Below are 19905 nucleotides of genomic sequence, written 5' to 3' on the forward strand. Positions count from 1 at the left end.
ATTTTACTGAGTCCTGAACGTCTTCTTTGATTGGCAGATTTAAATTTCAAGTGAGGGTCAAACTGGAACTTTAACATCATCGTTTTTAAGTTAAAACATTCTATTGAAAATCAACTTGAAAATATTATTTATTAAGACTTAACGACAAGAACAGAAAGAATATTTCATCCTCTTTCCAATAAAAATACAACCATGTTTAGAGATGTGCACTAAAATAAAGACAGATAAAGTTAAATACCCAAATTATTTAACTGTTAAAATAATATACAAGTTCAGAATTTTCAAATAATTAACTATCTGGTATGAAATATTAAGAAATGGGAATTTTCTTGATTTTTTAAAAAAATGTATTATTAATCTATGATTGGAATTTTATTCTGCATATGTGTTGTACTGTAGACGAATGTTTTTATTTGCATGTTTGGCTGAGCTGCTGTGAACTGATGAAAAACTGTTATTTTCACTTAACTGTATTTAGCACCAACAAATCCAGTTAAAACACAATACTAGAATTAGAATTGGACAGAAAATGTCATCAGTTCAAAGTTTTATCCAATCAAATTTTGTCATAATTAGCAAATTAATTCTTGAGTTACTGCCAAAAACATGTTTTGTGAGTTCACAGTGACCTTTGACCACCGAATACTAATCAGTTCATTGTTGAGTCCAGGTGGACGCTTGTGCCAAATTTGAAGAGGCATTTTTGAGATATTCACGAGAATGGGACAGACAGTCCGAAAACATAATGCATCCCCCCACGACTGTCGTCAGCGCAGAGGCATAAAATGTTTCTATTATATCTAGAATTAGCGCCAAATCCTGAAAAAGTTAGTATGAAATTTGTGGGAATTTACAAACCTGTTGAACCTTTTTTTAACGTAGCAGAAATAAATTTGTATTGATAAACATTAAAAATACCCCCAACAAGTCAGTGGGAGGAAACATCAAACAGTTTTTGAATCAAACTACCATTCTCCAGCTGTGGGTCGTCAGGCTGCCTCTCCAGGCTGCTGTTGGACATGAAGTTGTCCTTGTGCAGCGCCTCAGTGATGTAGTTGCGGAAGTCGGTGATGGTGTAGACGACGGTGGGCTGCTCGGCAGCTCCGGGATAGTTCTTCTCCACCAGGTTGTTCTGCAGGGAGATGAAGTCCAGCGTGTCATTGGCGATGCCGCTGGCGCTGTCCACTTCCAAGGTGATGGCGTAGTGCACCAGGACCACCAAACCTCTGAGAGGGAACATCATCAAAACAAAATCTCTTCATCTTTGAGGATTTTATCGACTTTCTCCTTCAGCTTGACACTTTCTACTACTGCAGAGTTCAGGTGAGTTTTAGAGTGTCTCTGGAGGGGAGGGGGCACTTTCCTGGACAGAGGGGAGGAGGGGAGGTCGTAAACCTTTAAGAGTAATCTGGCAGCTGCAGGTGGCCGGCGAGCAGTGAGCGACTTATCCCACTTAAGAGCCGATTGACTATTGTTAAGGACATTAACTGGAAATTAGAGCAGAGTAACAGCAGAGCTCTTATTTACTGCGACAGGCAACTGAGAGGGGAGCTTGGGGGCTGCAAGGACAAGACGACAAGGTGAGGAGAGGTAAACCACTCGTCTACACTTAAGATTCAGACTCTCAAATAAACACTTAGAACAACAAGATGAATCAGTTCTGGGGAAGTCTTTGTAGTCACAGTGACACAAATGATGTAGGGAGACAACATTGTGCTCGTATACGGAGCAACTTTTATTCCATGACTTCTAAAGGTTTGGTTCTCAAAGTCTGCCCTCTGAGTCCTGCTTCAACTTGACAGATAATCACACATTAATCAACTGGAACTTTGTGCACCATTAAAAATACGCTGAAAAGAAAAAAGTCTGAAAAGAACCAAAATGGTGTCAAACATCCAGCTGATGAGGTCCAAATGAGGAAAAACTTACCGTTCCAGATCCTTCTGTGGCCTGAGGACAGAAACAGCACATCACATAAACATATTAAAAAACGTATAAACATCTCAACAGTCTGTTTGTAACTTTACATTAAAGATGTCTCAGTTTATGATCAATAAAAGGTTTGAGTTCTCAAAGCAGCGGTAATATTTGCTCAGACAGTTATCGGGATCGTACTTTACAGGAACTCTACCTGAATTCAACAATGTAGATGTTCTTGAAGCCTGGCAGCCTCTCAAAGGCGTCTTCGATCTGAGAGTTAAAGAGAGAAAATAAGTTTGAGTCTTTCTTTGAAGTTTTCAGATTCTTTATTTGTTCCCTCTGAAGCGACAAACTGAAACAGCAGACATCAAAAACTCGAGTCCTGTTAAAATTTGTGTGACTGAAGTAGCATTGAATCAACTCCAGGAGCAATGATGTCCAAAAGTTTGTCGTATTGTCTAATGAGACGAGAACTGGATTTGTACTGAAAAACTTACTGTGGTACTCTTCATGTATTAATACTACAAATCTTTTTAACTTGTACCCTGTATATCTATATCTATCTATCTATCTATCTATCTATCTATCTATCTATATCTATCTATCTATCTATCTATCTATATATACATCCTTTTTTCCAGTGTAAGAACAATCTAAAGAAAAAATGAGTCATTCCTTGTTTTTGGACACAAACTTGGCCTTTAAGGGTGATTTTGATTCTGAAATGTAAATAACATAATTAATATATATAAATAAAACTGTTTTTGTCTTTGTTTAAACAATGATGATTCAAGAAAAGCAGAAAAACATCAGTGTAACAGCTGATTCATGACTGTTTTTAACCACAGAGTCTGTCCAGTAAAGTCTCAGCTGTAGAAATCTTGTATTTGGACTGAACACCCAGATTCTCCTGACTCCTGCTGATTCTATCAGCTCTGTTATCCACTTCATATTCCCTCATTAACGACCTCCACCCCGACATTCAAACCATAAACCAGCTCCCCGACGTCACTGAAGGTGGAGCAGAGCCTGAAAAAGTCCCGGCGGTGAGGGGAATACACCGGCGACGATCTCTACTTTCCTGGCACGGCGTTGTTTTTCCAAAGTGAGTCACTGCTCGTATTGTGTATGAAGGTTTCCAGCTCTGGTTCTGCCTCAGCAGGAGGGTCATATAGATCGATCCGCTGGCAGGGCCCAGGAAACTCAAGCTCTAAAGCGTGAAAAACACTATGAGGCCTTTAAACCAGAGCCAAAGTCCTGAGTCGGCAGTTCTCAGGAAACCGCAGGCGAGTAATGAGCGTGCATCCTGGACGTCAGAGAGAGGAGTGAAGAGAAGGAACCACTGAAACCACTAAACCTGGCTGAAGGATGAACTGAAGCTGCAACTAACAACTGTGTTTGTTACCTAATCATCTGTGGATTCTTAATAAGTATTAGTAGTATTAGTATGTGAAGATTTGAGGGATGAAGTACAAGTTTAAAAGGTTTGTAGTATTATTACAGCTGAGACTTTACTGGACAGACTCTGTGGTTAAAAACAGTCATGAATCAGCTGTTACACTTTTCTGCTTCTTTTGAATCATCATTGTTTACACAAAGACAAAAACAGTTTTATTTATATATATTATTTATGTTATTTACATTTCAGAATCAAAATCACCCTTAAAGGCCAAGTTTGTGTCCAAAAACAAGGAATGACTCATTTTTTCTTTGGATTGTTCTTACACTGGAAAAAAGGATACATATAGGGTACAAGTTTAACAGGTTTGTAGTATTAGTACATGAAGATTTGAGGGACGTAGTACAAGTTTAACAGGTTTGTAGTATTAGTACATGAAGATTTGAAGGACGTAGTACAAGTTTAACAGGTTTGTAGTATTAATAAGTGAAGATATGAGGGATGTAGTACACGTTTAAAAGGTTTGTAGTATTAGTACATGAAGATATGAGGGACGTAGTACAAGTTTAACAGGTTTGTAGTATTAGTACATGATTGAGGGACGTAGTACAAGTTTAACAGGTTTGTAGTATTAGTACATGAAGATTTGAGGGACGTAGTACAAGTTTAACAGGTTTGTAGTATTAATAAGTGAAGATATGAGGGATGTAGTACATGTTTAAAAGGTTTGTAGTATTAGTACATGAAGATATGAGGGACGTAGTACAAGTTAAACAGATTTGAAGTATTAGTACATGAAGATATGAGGGATGTAGTACAAGTTAAAAAGGTTTGAAGTATTAGTACATAAAGATATGAGGGATGTAGTACAAGTTTAAAAGGTTTGTAGTATTAGTACTTGAAAGTCTGAAGGATGTGTAATGACCTCTATTCAAGCAGTGAAATACGTCTGTAAAATCATTTTTTATTTCGGTTTAGTTAACAACTTTATTTTTCACTTCTTTTTTTTTAGGTGACCATGATCACCCTAACTTGAATGTAGAAAAACTTCAGAGTAAACCTCGTAAAAGCCAGCGTACCCTGCGTGTGAAGTGTCGGGCCAGCTGCTGGTAGTGGAAGCTGCTCGGGTCTCTCAGGGCGTCGTTGTAGGTTTCTCCTCTCAGCTTGAGGCTCAGCTCCACAACCTGGTCCTTCAGGGGCCTCTGGGGCCACAGCAGGGTGTCATCTATCTCATTACCGATCTGAATGTGAAGGAACATACAAGTTTGGTGTTGGTATCATATCAGGACCAGGGCTGAACTGTTGGAGGATGACCTGGGCCCAGTTGTTGATCAGCTTAACCCTTAATACACATAACCTTATTCATCTCTACAACAGGAAATACTTTTTCCCTAACCTGATATGAAGTGTGCGCTGCACATGTGAGCATTTTTGATGATGGCCTCCGTCCAGTCCTTTGGTCTTATCACATTTAACCATAGTTGTCTTTGTTTTTGTTGACGGGCAGTGGCGGCTGGTTTTGAGCCATGACTCCTTCTATTCTGGCTCCCAATAACACAACAAGACAAACACATTTTAACACTCCTATGGAGCCTACAGCCCTGTGGGGGAGAGGCAGCTGCACCTCCAGCAGACTTTGTTACATTGGCAAGTATCGTATTGTTGTCCAAATCGTATTGTAATGAAACTAGTGATTTACACCCCTGCTATTGTACAGATTTGATCCAGTCCGCCAAAATCCTTTCAGAATACTTCTGAACAACTGGGCCCAGGCATTCTACAACAAATCAATATTTGCTTACCGAGTTCTCGTCCTCCAACCCAAAGGCGTTGTTTCCAAATAAGTTGTCCTCTAAGTCATAAGGCCTCTCTGTTAGGTCTGGGAAGTTGCCGTTGTTATACTCGACTACGTACTTTGTTGTGACCTCCAAAGAGGGACCAGGGGTGGCCTCCTCAGTGGCATCCACTGCAGTGCCTTGCGTTGTCCCTGCAGTGACCTCCGCAACAGATTCTGGGGTGATTTTGGCAAGGGGCTCTGATGTGACCTCCGCTGGGGCCTCTGTCGTGATTTGATTTGCATCCTCTGCTGATACATCAGGGGAGATACCCTCAACTTCCTCTGGGACAACCTGAACACTGTCCTCACTTAGGTCTTCTTCAGGTGTGCCCTCTGGGACAGGCTCATCAGGAAACTCTAGATTGACCTCCTCTGCTTTGGTGATATCTCCCCCTGTGGCAGTCCCTGGATGGGAAACCTCTGGCGATGTTTCACTCGCAGCCTCTGGGACAGTTTCTCTCTCAGGGAAAGATTCCAATTCTGGAACTTTCCTTTCAGGCTCAACCACCTGTGTAGTACCCTTACTACTGGTGTCTGGTGCTTCTCTTACTTTGGGGTCTTCTGGAAGTTCCACTGTTACCTCTGGTTCAGGTATTTCCTCCACCTCTGTTGCGGGTGATAAAATTTCAGTATCTTCGGGAACAACAAAAATAACCGGAGTAATCTCCTCATCAATGTCTCGGGTTTCCTCAAGAGTCTCTGGGACAACTTCCTCAGCAACTTCTGGTTCAGATTCTTCTGTTTCTGATTCGGCAATACTGACTTCGTCCTCTGATATCTCCTCCAAGACTTCAGAAATAGCTTCTTCTCTGTCCGATGGTTCCCCTCCTGCTGCTTCTTGTTCTTTATCTACAGATGTTATATCAAGATCCGATTTATCAGTTACCACTTCAGGCTCTGCATCTTGTGCAATTCTGTCCGTAGGTTCCTTCCTTTCATCAACCTCTTCTATGTGTTCTGCTTCTTGTGCTGGTTCTCTGGTGGGTTCTGTCTCTTCTAAAATTTCTTCAACAAGTTCTGCTTCTTGTGTTGGTTCTTCTGTGAGTTCTGTTTCTGCCGCAGTTTCTTTTACAGGTTCCACGTCTTGTGTTGGTACTCTTGAGGGTTCTGCTGACTCCTCTGCAGTTTCTTCTGCAGGCTCCACTTCCTGTGCTGGTACTCTTGAGGGTTCTGCTGACTCCTCTGCAGTTTCTTCTGCAGGCTCCACTCCCTGTGCTGGTTCTCCTGTGGGTTCTGTCTCTTCAGTAGTTTCAGCTCCAGGTTCTTCCTCTTTTGCAGCACCTCCTGTCGGCTCTGCTGTTTCTACAATTTCTTGTTCAGGTTCTGCTTCTTGTGCTGTTACATCTGTTTCTTTTTTCTCTTCAGGTTCAAGAGATTCCTCAGGTGTTTCTGCACTTTCAACTGGTTCTCCTGTAGTCTGGGTTGTTCCTTCTTCTTTTGTAGTCTCATCTACTGTCTCTACTGGCCGTTCTTCAGTGATTTCTGTTTCTACTGTAGCCTCAGCTGGTTCTTCTTCTGCTGTGACGTGTACTGGAGCTTGTAATGTATCCTCCGCGGTAACTGTTGCCCCTTCTTTTTTCTCTGATAGTTTTTCCTCTGCTGCCTCGACCACTTCCTCTTCCCCCACCGTGACATCTTCTATTTCAACTGCTAGTTCTTCTTCTGCTGTTTCACCTGTCTCTGCTGTTATCACTTCCGTGGACTCCACTTCAACAGCAGCTTCAGTTGTCTCATCTTCAACAACAACCGAAGCTTCTTCGTGTTTGACTTCTACTTTCACCTCTTCTTCTGTTGCCTCTGCTACTGTTTTTTTCTCCTCAGGTGTGTCTTCCTCTGTGACCTCCGTCTCGGCCACTGTAGCATCTGGTGGCACCTCCTCAGGGACAAAGGAGGAATCTTCATCCTTGTCTTCTTGTAAGATCACTACAACAGGCTCAGAAGTAACCTCGGCCGTTAGCTTTGGTGTGTCTTCTGGTGCGTCGCCCTCTCCAGCGTCTTTACTAACTTCTACTGCTATCTTGTCTGTTGTCAGAATCGAGGCCTGAGAAGGAACCTCCATTTCCATGTCCGAGACAGATTCTTGCTCTGGAGTCACATTTAGAAATACTTCATCTTCTTCTTCTGAATCTTGATCTGTTATCAGATATACAGTTGGAGTTGGCTCTGTGTTGACTTCGGTTTCATCTTGGCTGACTTTGACCTCTGAAGGATGTTCCTCGGGTTCTTCAAGAATTGCTGCTTCAACTACTTCAGGTGCATCTGGCACAGTTTCATCAGTTGGCTCTGGTGAATCCTCAGTTTGAACCTCATCAGTCAACGCAACATCTGGGGTGATATCCAAAGAGTTGTCTGGAACTTCTCCACCTTCTGGGCCCACAATGACCTCAGAAGTTGTCTCTGGGGTAAGCTCGGTCACAACTTCTGATGGAGCCTCAGCAGCAGGTTGTAGGAATTCCTCCTGCCCTAACTCTTCCAGTGTGGCAGTTTCTGTAGCAGGTACTGTGGTGGGGCTTGTAAGAACTACAACAGTAGCTGCTGTGAGGACCTCTTCAGCCATGGCTTCTGAGGGTGGCTCTTCACCTTTTGGGGTAACTTCTTTAATCCCTTCAGATCCAGGCACATTCCCAAGATCAGGAATTACTGCATCTTCCACAGCAGCCTCCTCCTCTGTTGTATCTGGGACAGTTTGGTCTCGCCCCACATCCTCAACAAGCCCATCAAAGGGCTTATCAGAGTCACTAACCTCTGTGGCAATGTCCTCTGCAATGTCCTCAACACCTATTTCTTCAGTCTTCGGAGTGTCAGTAATGACCAAAGGGGGACTTTCTGAAGTGATGCCACCTCCAGTCTCCTGGACATCTTCCTCAGGCTCAGAGGTCAAATCCACAGGGATCCCGATCCAGGATGTTGCAGCCTCTTGAACAGACCCTTCGGTTGTAGAGGATGGAGGTGTCCAATCAGTGCCCTCAAAGTCCGGTGAAAGGTCATCTTGGTCGGTTGAGATTATGTCCGATGTGACATCTTCTGTTTCAACTGCTAGTTCTTCTTCTGCTGTTTCACCTGTTTCTGCTCTTATCACTTCCGTGTTAACGTCTTCCCCTGCAAAATGAAAACACAGTTAAAATGACATGATCAGGACGATGGAAAGAAAATTCAAGGAGTTGCATGATGCAGAATCATACAGGGGAATGACATATACTGCCAAGACCACCAAACAGAGCTGTAAGACTCAGACCCTTTCAGAAATTTGTCAGTGGTTTTGGGGCATTGGTGATCCCTGCTAAAATGTCCTAAGTTTATTAATGAAATACAATCTGTGGTTGACTGTTTGTTCTTTATAGACCCTTTTACTGTTAGTAAACAGTCTGATGTTTGTTGGTGGGCGGGGCTTAGCTGGAGGCAAAACAATTCTCCACAGACATTAGCTAGCGCTAGCTAACAAGTTGTGTTGTCTTGTTTTAGACGATAGAGGAAGATGATGTGAGTGGTGCGTTCAGAAACACTCATTGTGAGTGTGGGAGCGCACTCTGACACAAACTGGAGCGTTGATAAATTGGGAGCGCTGTCTGAATGTAGCGTTGGGTTATCCAGAGCAGCGCACTCTCAGAGTGGCAGAGCGCACTCTGGACACTCTGTCTGTGGAGACGGAGCAGCAGAGCGCCGAGCGGAGTGAATGTGTGATTAACTTAACCGTTGGTTCATTCATGTAGAAATATAACGCTGCGTTTCTTCCACCAACAGGGCTCTCATTTTAGTGTAGAGCGTCAGACTGAATTTACCAACGCACCATGTCAGGTCACTCACTCTCTGGGACCGCCAGTGTTACTTGAATAAGTAAACACTGACCAACGGGACCAGACTGGCCGACCCGTATGCTCTCACTCAGTGGATGGATGATGTCACAGGAAGCCAATCTTACAAAGGAGGACCACACTTGTTTGTTTTGCTATGGAAGCTAACGTTAGCTAATGTGCTAAAAAGTTAGCGTTGCAGAGAAATCCAATCTTCCTCTTAATCCCTCCCCAGTTTCTGATGAGGTGGACATGATAACCCTTAATACACATAACCTTATTCATCCCTACAACAGGAAATACTTTTTCCCTAACCTGATATGAAGTGTGCGCTGCACATGTGAGCATTTTTGATGATGGCCTCCGTCCAGTCCTTTGGTCTTATCACATTTAACCATAGTTGTCTTTGTTTTTGTTGACGGGCAGTGGCGGCTGGTTTTGAGCCATGACTCCTTCTATTCTGGCTCCCAATAACACAACAAGACAAATACATTTTAACACTCCTATGGAGCCTCCAGCCCTGTGGGGGAGAGGCAGCTGCACCTCCAGGTGACAACATGATGTCATCGTGACGTCGGCCCTGAAAGGGTTTATATCCATTTATGTGTGTGAAATCTACAGCTGTGTAATGTTGGCGTTTATCTGGGTCGAGTCCTGCTGGAGTTTTACCTCTTCAGACATTTTAACTTCTCCATGAACCTTTGAAGTGGGTGAAGTCGTGCCACACTGCTTTCACTAAACTTTGAAAAACAAAGCTGCTTTAGCGACGACTGCTGCGAACAAAGCGTCTCAACCTGTAGCTGTGATCTCACTAACCCTGATACCTGTCCTGCAGTGACTCAGTCACGTCTACACCTCTGGTCCTCTGCTCATTGACCAGACTGCTGCCTGTAAATAGGCTTACAGATCTATTCTGAGAGCGGAGCGTGTGACGGGAATCAGTCTCCTGCACCCACTCCTCCTTCACATGGGCTGAGGTGGGTGTTAGCTGTCAACAGACTCTTAAACCTGTACGGACATTTAGGTTCGTACGAGCGTTGTTTTTCACGCCCACCAGGGGGTCATTAAAGACTTTCAATAGGTCACCAGTAGGACACTATTAACCACCTGCTGTCCTTTAATGAATGAGCTGCTCTGCTTCCTTCAGCTTTACGTCAACATTTGAACAGTGAAAGTTAATAAAAAAGAGAAATGTTTAAACACATAATAGCCGGGTTAAAACACATACATGTATTGAATGAATGAACTTAATGCACCACACTTAGGATAAAAGCTTCTGCTAAATGAGTCTGATGTAAAAAATATTCAATAAATAAAAAATAACAATTTATTTTTACCAACACCACTCTTGAATGTATATTTAACAACTGATGCACATATTAAATGTATTTGTGATTCTTATTTCTATTTATGTGGATATTGTGCTGTACATTGTAGCATAATAGTTGCATGTTAATATTTCTTTAAACTTTACATACTAGTTTTATACATTGTTAATGTAGCATAATGCACAGATTTTAAAATTTCTAACTTAACGCACTATATTCATACATTGTAATGTAGTATAACGCTCATTATTTCTATATTTCTAAACTTAACATACTATTTTTTTCATTTTTTCCCCCATTACTGTCATATTACTAAACTTTACATACTAGCTTTATACATTGCTAATGTAGCACAAGGCACATTATTTTTATGTTTCTAAAACTGCCACACTTGTTTTATACATTCTAATGTGATAAAATGCAAATTATTTTCATATTTCTAAACTCAACATCTTTATTTTATACATTGTAAAGTAGCATAATGCATATATTTTTATATTTCTTAACTTTACGTATTACTTTTATACATTATTTTTATTTCTAAGTTTTACATACTAGTTTTTTAACTTTGTAATGTACCAAAATGTACATACTTTTAGATTCCTAAACTTTGCATACTATTTTATACATCGTGATGTAGAATAATGTACAGATGTTTATATCTCTAAACTTAACATACTACTTTTATACATTATTTTTTATATTTTCATGCATTGTAACTTAGCATAATGCGCGTTATTTTTATACTTCTACACCATATATATTTAGCATATTATACACATTTTATACTTAGATTATTTTATAGTGTTTGACATTGTAGCATTATGCACATATATTTTTTATTTTTTATTTCTACATACTTCTCATTTTCTTACTTCATATCTCTGCTTTCTTATAATTCTCTATGCTTTACATCAAAGTGGCTGTGACATCACAATTTTCCTCAGTAATTAATAGTGTTTTTCTGATTCTGACTCTGTTGAACAAAAATGTTGACAACACTTATTAAGATTTATTGCAAATATTGTTTTTATTTTCCTTTTCTAGTTCATACTGTGAATGTTTCACGCCACTGCACAAACTGCGACTTTTAAAACTGTACAACTCCTTTAAAAACAAACACACTGCACTTTTTTTCTTTTTTTTCCCTATTATTCATTTATGGTTCCTGAATTTTGCGGTTGTTGCTTTTACTTTGATTTTGTTTTACTGTGTTTATTGTTACACACCAAAGCAAATTTCTGGTATGTGAAAACCTATTCAGAGAGTGAGCGTCAGGTGAGTGTTTACCTGGCTGAGTCACTGATTCTGCAGTCTGGACCGTTGTTGTTTCAGAGCTGCAGGACAGAAACAGAGACAGGAAAGTGTTCAGGGGAAAAATAGAGAAAGTTATCAGCGACAGCTTTCTCTGTCACATTTTAAATCTTCTGTTAATGTGAAAGAAAAAGAAACATCAGGATAGTTATTGATTATAACCATACAGAAATTACAAGTTTACAGAAGGACTCAACATTAAACATTCACAAATAAATATTGATGTTAAACTTAATTAATTTTGTTAATTTGCGTTGTAGTCCAGTCAGTGTAGCTCAAAAAAGGGCCTGACCAAGGAGAAACCGCAACAGTAATGTTGTATAGTTTTTATTAGTCCCAGCACCCTCCTGTGTCACATATTATAAGTACACCTTCATGGATTAAGTGAAACTTATTTTCCAGTCATGGGACAGGAGAGCTTCACTAATTCCATGACTTTTCCAAAAACTTAATAATTCCGTGACTTCTCCAAAAATTAACTTTAAGCACTGATGCTGTGACACGAAGGCCCTAAATTTTGACCCTGGAATTTACCTTGTTCCACTAAGCATATTTTGCTATACTTTTAAGATGTTATTTGGATGCCTCTGAGGATCACATAAGACCTTGAATGAACCACAGATTGACTGGACTATTGATGGTTTTTGTATGTAATCACAGCTCTTTTCTTGTTATGATCAGAGATTGAATGATTACATCCATAAATGTTACAGAACGATGAGTTACTGTCCAGTGAAAACCAGGTAAAAGTCCACATGTAGTGAGTTTGAATTTTTCAGATTTTCTTGATTAGTTCGTCGATTAATCACTAACAACCTGAAACTGCACACAACCAAAATGTGATGAGTATTTCCTCCTGAATGAAATAGAAAATATTTCTTAAGATAAATAAAAATCATTAATGACATAAATATTTAATTTCAGTCCTCGATTAAATGTTCCTTTAATCTTCTACTTTCTGAGCTAAATAAATTTAATTTAAAAAAAAAAACCTTTAGACTGTGTGAAAAGTGCATCGGCCGCCTGATTTTCTGAGCTCGTCAAAAAATGTAAAGATACATAGATTTCACAGGACAGCAGTGATGAATAATGTAGAAAATAAATTATATTAAAGTAAAAACAATAAAAAATAAAATACAGTTGTTAAAAGTAAGAGTCTAAATTTTAGTCCAGGAGTGCAGCATTTAAAGCAGCATCAGTAAAATGGGCAGAAGCTGATTTATAAAGGGGAATTTTCCACTTATTTTAAGATTTTTTTTCTCAGTTAATGTTTTTTTTTTAAATCTTAAAACTCTTAATAATCAGTTAAAACCAAAATTTACTGAGAGATGGTCTTCAGGGCCTTGAACAGAAACCCAGTCTGTGACGAAACATCTGTGAACCCTTAAAATAGTTGGCATTCCCCTTTAAAGTCATTAAAGAACAACACAGCTGGGCCTAGGCACTTTTACAGTGCCAAATTAACAAAGACCACACGACTGTAAAAAAAAAAAGCGCAACAAGTTAAACAAGCACAACAAGCAAGCGTCTCGACTCCTCGTCATCTGGCTGAGTGTGAAGCAGCTAATTACCGAGTCATTAAAACTCTACGAGTCCAGGTTTCAGTTGAAGAATGTAGTTTGTATTATTTGTATATATGTACATATATACACATTATATATATACATATATATATATACACACATACATACATACATATATATATATATATACATATACATATATATATTACATATACATTTGCGTACATTTATACTCATATTTGTAATTTATACATACAACAATCTGTAAATTCCATGTACACTTACATGTAATTTACATATACTATTATATGTAAATTAAATACAGAAACGTCCCTATTTATATTTGACTGTACTACTTGTAACTAGTTATTTCAGTATTGTTAATGCATTTGTTTGCTTATATGAAAATGAAAAACTTGTGTAATTTATACTTATATTTGTAATTTACAATTACAACTATTTGTAATTCACATGTATACTTACATGTAATTAACATATATTTATATATGTCAATCACGTACTGTACATTTATTCATGTAACTATTTGTAATGTATTTGTATACTATACTAAACATATTCAAATAATTTTCCAAATATACTCATGTGTAAATTACATATTTATGTGCAATTTATATCTCTACTAATTTTTTATTTACTTTGTAATTTACATGTATACTTGTACTTACTGTACGTAATTTACATATATAATAATATTTATCAGGTTTTTGTGTGTGCAAATGACATTTCTGCTGTATTGTCAGTTTTGGTGGTTTGTTGGTGGACTGACTCGGGGTCAGGTTGGTGTCTGCAGGCCTACCTGCACGGAGGAGGACCTGAGGTGATGGGCACACTGCAGCAGGTAATGAAACACAGCACAGGTGTCAATAAACAACCACTTCCACTTTATAACTTTCACTTATAACCATAATTTTAGTGCAACAGCGCTAAACGAAAGTCCCGAAGTTTTGGGGTTTCACGTCTGTGAGATGAGAGGGTGAGGATATTTATCTGAACCTTCAGATTATCTGACACTGTACAGTAATAGTTTTATCGAAGATGCCTTCAAAGTTTCTGTTCATAATTAAGTCATAGAAACTCCAAACAAGTGAACAAATCTGTGGGAACTTTTGAACCAGACTCCGATTAAAATCAATTTGTTTGTTTGTTTGAAATTAATAACTTGATATAGAAAAACAAAACAAAACTTGTTTTGTGTGGGGAAAAAAACAAGTTGGAACATTCTCAAAGTGATGGCCGATTGTTTAATATTTGTAAAGAAAATAAGACCGTAAGGACTTAGGGATAATTTGCAGTATAAAACATCACAAGTGTTGAACAGGAAATAAAGAAGAGTACAACACAGACCAGACAAAGCAGCAATCACACGCTAAAGGCAGAGTTTACAGAGCTACTGTCTCACCCCACTGCCTGAATTTGTTTTCACGCTTTTTAAAAAATAAATACGATTAAGAGACTCGTCACTGAAAGACGATGTTAAATAAATATTATTTAAGAAAACCAGCACAACAACACAACATCAACATGACACTTTGAAATGAAACACACGCTCGTAAACCGACCTGTTCATCGCTGTAGCCATGGCGACTCTCTGAAAGAAAGAAACACGTCGTCAGCAAAGAGAAACATCACAGATTGTAACAAATAAAAAGAAAGACATTAACAGGACGGCTGAGGTTGGTTTGTCACCTTTTTGTGGCCTCACATCAAAATTTTAAAGTTTTATTTGAAGTTGAAGTTTTATCAGTTTACCTAATATCTACGTATATTTCAAAGATACTAAAATAGATTAAAATCTTTAGTGAAACGTCCAGCTCTGTTTTTTTTAGTAAATTTTATTTGTTAGTCTTTTGAAAGGAAACACAAACTCAGACCTCAAGTATTTGTCTGAACTTTTGTAAACCAAAAAGTATTTGTACTTGTACTGAGCTATAGATTACAACAGTAATTAAAAGGGAAAAAAAAGTTGTAACACTGTGCAAAATGCAAATAAAAACAGAACTGAATAATTTGTATTTAATCAGATGCAGCAAGACTAGATATTTAAAGTTTAAACTAATAAAATTGATGATTTACTAATTCTGTGACTTTTGAAACACTTCTAGCGATTTTTATTAATTCCATGACTTCTTCAAAAACTTTTAAGACTTTTACTAATTCTGTGACTTTTCAAAAAGGAATGTATTACGCTCTGCTTACCACGTGTCACATCCATCGGGTCCATCGCACTGCCTTGCGGGAATTTGCGTCTAATCATGTCTTAACATTGACATTATGCGTAATTCACTCATGAAAATTGGCACTTCAAACAAAAGGCTCCTCAAAATATCAAATAAATTATACTTGGTGTGTTCAAAACTTTATCCCCATGTCGTTCTGCTTCATTCAACATCTTTTTTATAGACTGAAATGTAAGAATTTCTTTATCACTATAGTTTTATACCGTTAATACCATGTCTTGTCTAATTTACTGAAAAAAAGGACATGTTGAATAATTAGAGTATTTCCCCCACTGAATGTTAAGAAATATTTACAAATTATTTTATTTTATTTTATTCTATTTTATTTCTTTTCATTTTATTTTATGTACATTTTACACAGCATCCCAACATTTTTGGAATCAGGGTTGTATTATAATTTATATATTTTATTGCTTATGGTAGTAATAATAATAATAGAAGTATTTTGAATTATACACTATATGACAATATTCATGAATTATTTATGTTCATTATTATACACTATGTATTAATGTATCACCTTTTCTTTAATGTAGTATTCATACACAAACACAGATGACAAAAACAATTTTCCCCCGGGGATTAATAAAGTATTCTGAATCTGAATCTGAATCTGAATGTACCGTCACGTCCATATTCCTCACACAGCCTGATTTTATTTTATTTTGTTGTCACCTTTAAACTAAAATAAAAACCCAAACGCACAGTCATGTCGGCTGTTGTCACGCAGACTTACACTCAACATTAAAATACTCACACTCTTGACAAGGCTGATGTGTTCTTCTGATTGGCTGAAGAACCGGCCAATGTCCATGACGGTGGCGGAGCCGTCCATGCAGCGACCGACCCAATCCTGGTACTCGTCCCGCTCTGGCAGCCGGTCCCAGAAGATCTTATATGCCTCCCACACCGTCTCCTGGCACACTGAAACACATGACAACCTCAAGTTATAACCCTGAAACAAAAAGTCTCGAACATGAGGACCACTCAAGGTCCCTGCAAGGAGAAGGGTCTCAGCACGTACAGAAATATCCTTCAAACACCCAACATCAACACATCTGGAGATTCAAGGTTTCACTGGACAGGAAGTGACTAAAGTACAAGACTTCCCTCTGACACATAGTGCAGGAGAAATCCTCAAGTAAAGTACAGGTACCTTGAATCTGTATTTGAGCAGAGTACTTGACCATGACTCTCAGAGACATGAATGTTCTCCTGCTCATCGAGCTGAAAACCAATATGTCTTAGATCCATCTCTGTAAACATCAACAGATCTGCTTTACTGTTTATTGTTTACTGTTTATGGTTGGAGTTCTGTCAGCATGTTTCCATAAACCTGACCATCCAAATGTCTTCATTTGGGTCCAGAATAGACAAACTGCTAAATTTAGACAGTGACCTCATCAAAGTCTGAATCATTGGTAAACATCAGCTGTTTGGAGCCGGAGCTCAACAACACCACAGAGAAAGGGTCGTTTCAGGTGGAGGACTCTCAGAGCGAAGGTTTGAGTTCCTCTGCTCTGGAGCAGAGCAACAAGGACACAAACTACAATGTGAGGCGATAACAAGAAGTCATGTTGATTAAGAACAGTTGCGACAGCAGCGTCCGTCTCGTCTATGACTCTCGCCATTGTTGGTTGTTTTTATGTTGTCAGAGAAACCATATTTTGATTTCAGACGAATCAGCGAACTCAGCAGTGTGGGCAGATACAAAGTTCTGAACCAGGGATAGGAGTTTCTAGGATTTGTGGACATTCAGGGCTCAGTCAGACCTGAATCAGGGGGTCCGGGGGGATCCTCCCCGGCACTGATGCACCAGCAGCTTTTGGTCATTTCAGTCAGGGGAAGCAGTTCCATGAAGCAATTGCTGATCACATGAACGCTCTCAGATTTGCCACACAGAGGTCGCCATGCTGTGGTAGCCCCCTGGCTTTGGATGATCAATAAGGGGCCAGGGCATCACAGAAGCAGAAAGATGACAAGATAGACGAGTTGATAATGTTGGTGTTTAAATAGGCAGAGTCGTACGACACAATACAACCAGAAGAAAAAGTCGAAACCTATGTCTCATTTTTGTTAAGGAGACGTGATGAAAATTATTGGACTAAAAGGTTTTACATTTTCATTGACTCAAACATTTTGAATTTTCATACTTACTAAAATGTTTTGAATTCTTCTCGACTAAAACATTTTTAATTTTGTCGACTCAAACACTTTGAATTAACGTTTAAAATTTTCGTCAATAAAAACGTTTAGAATTTTCTTTGATGAAATATTTGAGTTTTCGTTGACGGAAATGGTGAATTTGAATTTTTGTCGAGTGAAATGTTTTGACTTTATATTTACTAATTGTAAATGTTTGTCGACTAAACCTAGACTAAAACCATAAGAAATAAAAACTGTGACTAAAACTAATGAACATTTTTGACTAAATCTAAAATAGCTGTCAAAATTAAACTGCCTGCATCGACATTTCCAGCAAACTTCAGATGGTAAATTTTCGAAATACGTATGAAAGTTTGGTCATTTCAGTGATTTCAATTGTCTTACTACAGTGTGCCTTGTGGACAGCCAGTTGCCACACGACGACAGCTTAATGTATATTAAAAGTTTAAAACATACCAGTGTGAACCAATTTATTTTCCCTGTGATTAAGAAAATGGTTTCGGGGCCACCTGGCACCCTGTTGAGGACCAGATTCGGCCTGTGGGCTGTAAGTTGAGCATCACTGGTCTGGACCCAGGTGGGTAGATCATCTGAGAGCGTAACAGAAAGCTGTTCAAGTTACGTCATTTCACTTCAACATAAACAACAGCTATCACATAACAACTAAACCATCTGCATGACAACTGAGCAAACGGCATCCACTGATGAAGGCCACTGGCTTTGGCTGAAAGCTTCAGAAAAACAAAGTCAGTGGGTCTTATGATGAGTTTTTTGTCCAGTGATTCCCAAGATCAACAGATAAACCTTTCAGTTTGACGTCCAACATCAGTCCTTCTGAGATCGAAGGATAAAACTCAACATTACTGTCCGTTATTGATTTAATTATTTCCTCCTTTAATTAAGGTTCACGCCTGAAGGCCTGTAAGAGATGAACTTTGACCCTGAAACCACAGGAAGTACCCAAAACTGAAGCCTCAGAGTTAAGGAGGTCGTGTTTTTACAGTGCATCTGGCCCTGCATGACCTACGACCTTTCTGGGCTCGGCTGCCTTTAATGACGGAAGACTCGAGGATTAAGTTCGTTTGGATAAGAGCTTCAGTGAAACACCTCCAGTGTTGAGGGAACAAACCGGAGGAAACAAAGACCAGGACCAGGACCAGGACCAGGACCAGCACAAGCCCACTTACCTCTGAGGTGGAAGTAGTTGAGGTGGTTGGCGACGGCCTGGTCGAACGTCTCCTGAGTGCAAAACTTGACTCCGCTGGGAAACAAGATATTCCTTTTTCTTCGAGATAGAGCACCGTGTTGTCTGTACAGAAGCTGGTCTGAGTCCAAATGTTCACCACGCTCCTCCGAGTCCAACGTCTGCTCCCAAGTTGCATCTGGAAGGAAACCAGACAGTGTACATTAACTCTGTTATTACCATCTGCCACTACTTTATACTCTGATTTACTTTGCCAAACATTGAATATGCTCAGAACCAGCAATTTTACTGCTGATACTTTAACTACACGAGGCCAATGATACTTGTGTACTTTTACTGCTGATACTTTAACTACATGAAGCTGATGATACTTGTGTACTTTTACTGCTGATACTTCAACTACATGAGGCTGATGATACCTGTGTACTGAGCAGGAATTGTATATGAATGTACAGGTACTTTTACTTGAGTAAATGAGTACTTGTAGAAGTATAGGTATCTCTTGTTAGTAATAGAAACTGCATACGAACCGGTCTCTGTGTAGAAATACCCTGACAGCAGCAGCACCACCCCGATCGTCCACAGCACCACCCTCCGGCTCTGTCCTTCCATCTCTCAGTTAATCTGAACGTCCAGCCGGACTCTGTATCTTATGTCCACGTCCTCAGCTCATCAGCCGCTCCAGTCTCACAGGTGTCCATCCACCAGGTCCCAGTACACAGTGAGCTCAGTATGTGGAGGTTCAGTACGGTCCTGGCGTGGCGTCGCCGCGCTGCTCGTTGCTCTGTCAGGTGAGCAGATGGGACTTTGCTGCCGGGGAGATTTTTTCTCTTTGCTCTAATCCTATTTGTTAAGCCGCTGCAGTGGATGACTGTCAGAGCCGCCGCGCTTCGGTGCAACAGGTCAGTCTTGCTTAAAGGAAATCAAACAGGATGATTGTGTCCGAGACTCGGGATTCGACTTTTCACTGAAAAATAACTGAATTAATTAGTTATTAGATTTTTACCGGCGCGGTGCTATGGCTCCAAAAAATGACGCTGTTGTTCCACAAATCAGTGAAACTGCTGCACAGACCTGCAGCTGGTTTATGTTTGAATCTGAAAATATGTTCAGTTTCATTCATCTTCAAATATGAAAACACAATTTAAATTTTACAATGTATTAA

At 39.3% G+C, this 19905-nt stretch overlaps 1 protein-coding gene across 1 annotated transcript in view; it reads right to left on the bottom strand.

Annotated features, from left to right (window-relative positions):
• Positions 1-19352, bottom strand: part of impg2b (interphotoreceptor matrix proteoglycan 2b) — a 34647-nt gene extending 15295 nt beyond the window's left edge. Inside the window, exons 1-11 of the mRNA XM_049570801.1 lie at positions 19271-19352; positions 18724-18936; positions 16128-16294; positions 14693-14721; positions 13930-13962; positions 11566-11612; positions 5122-8255; positions 4399-4560; positions 2132-2190; positions 1930-1950; positions 970-1226 (exon numbers count right to left, since the gene is read on the bottom strand). Of these exons, the coding sequence (XP_049426758.1) occupies positions 970-1226; positions 1930-1950; positions 2132-2190; positions 4399-4560; positions 5122-8255; positions 11566-11612; positions 13930-13962; positions 14693-14721; positions 16128-16294; positions 18724-18936; positions 19271-19352 (4204 nt within the window). The remainder of the gene's footprint in view (positions 1-969; positions 1227-1929; positions 1951-2131; positions 2191-4398; positions 4561-5121; positions 8256-11565; positions 11613-13929; positions 13963-14692; positions 14722-16127; positions 16295-18723; positions 18937-19270) is intronic.
• Positions 19353-19905: the final 553 nt, after the last annotated feature.

The sequence above is a fragment of the Epinephelus fuscoguttatus genome, linkage group LG24 (assembly GCF_011397635.1).
Source record: "Epinephelus fuscoguttatus linkage group LG24, E.fuscoguttatus.final_Chr_v1".
NCBI classification, from domain to species: domain Eukaryota; kingdom Metazoa; phylum Chordata; class Actinopteri; order Perciformes; family Serranidae; genus Epinephelus; species Epinephelus fuscoguttatus.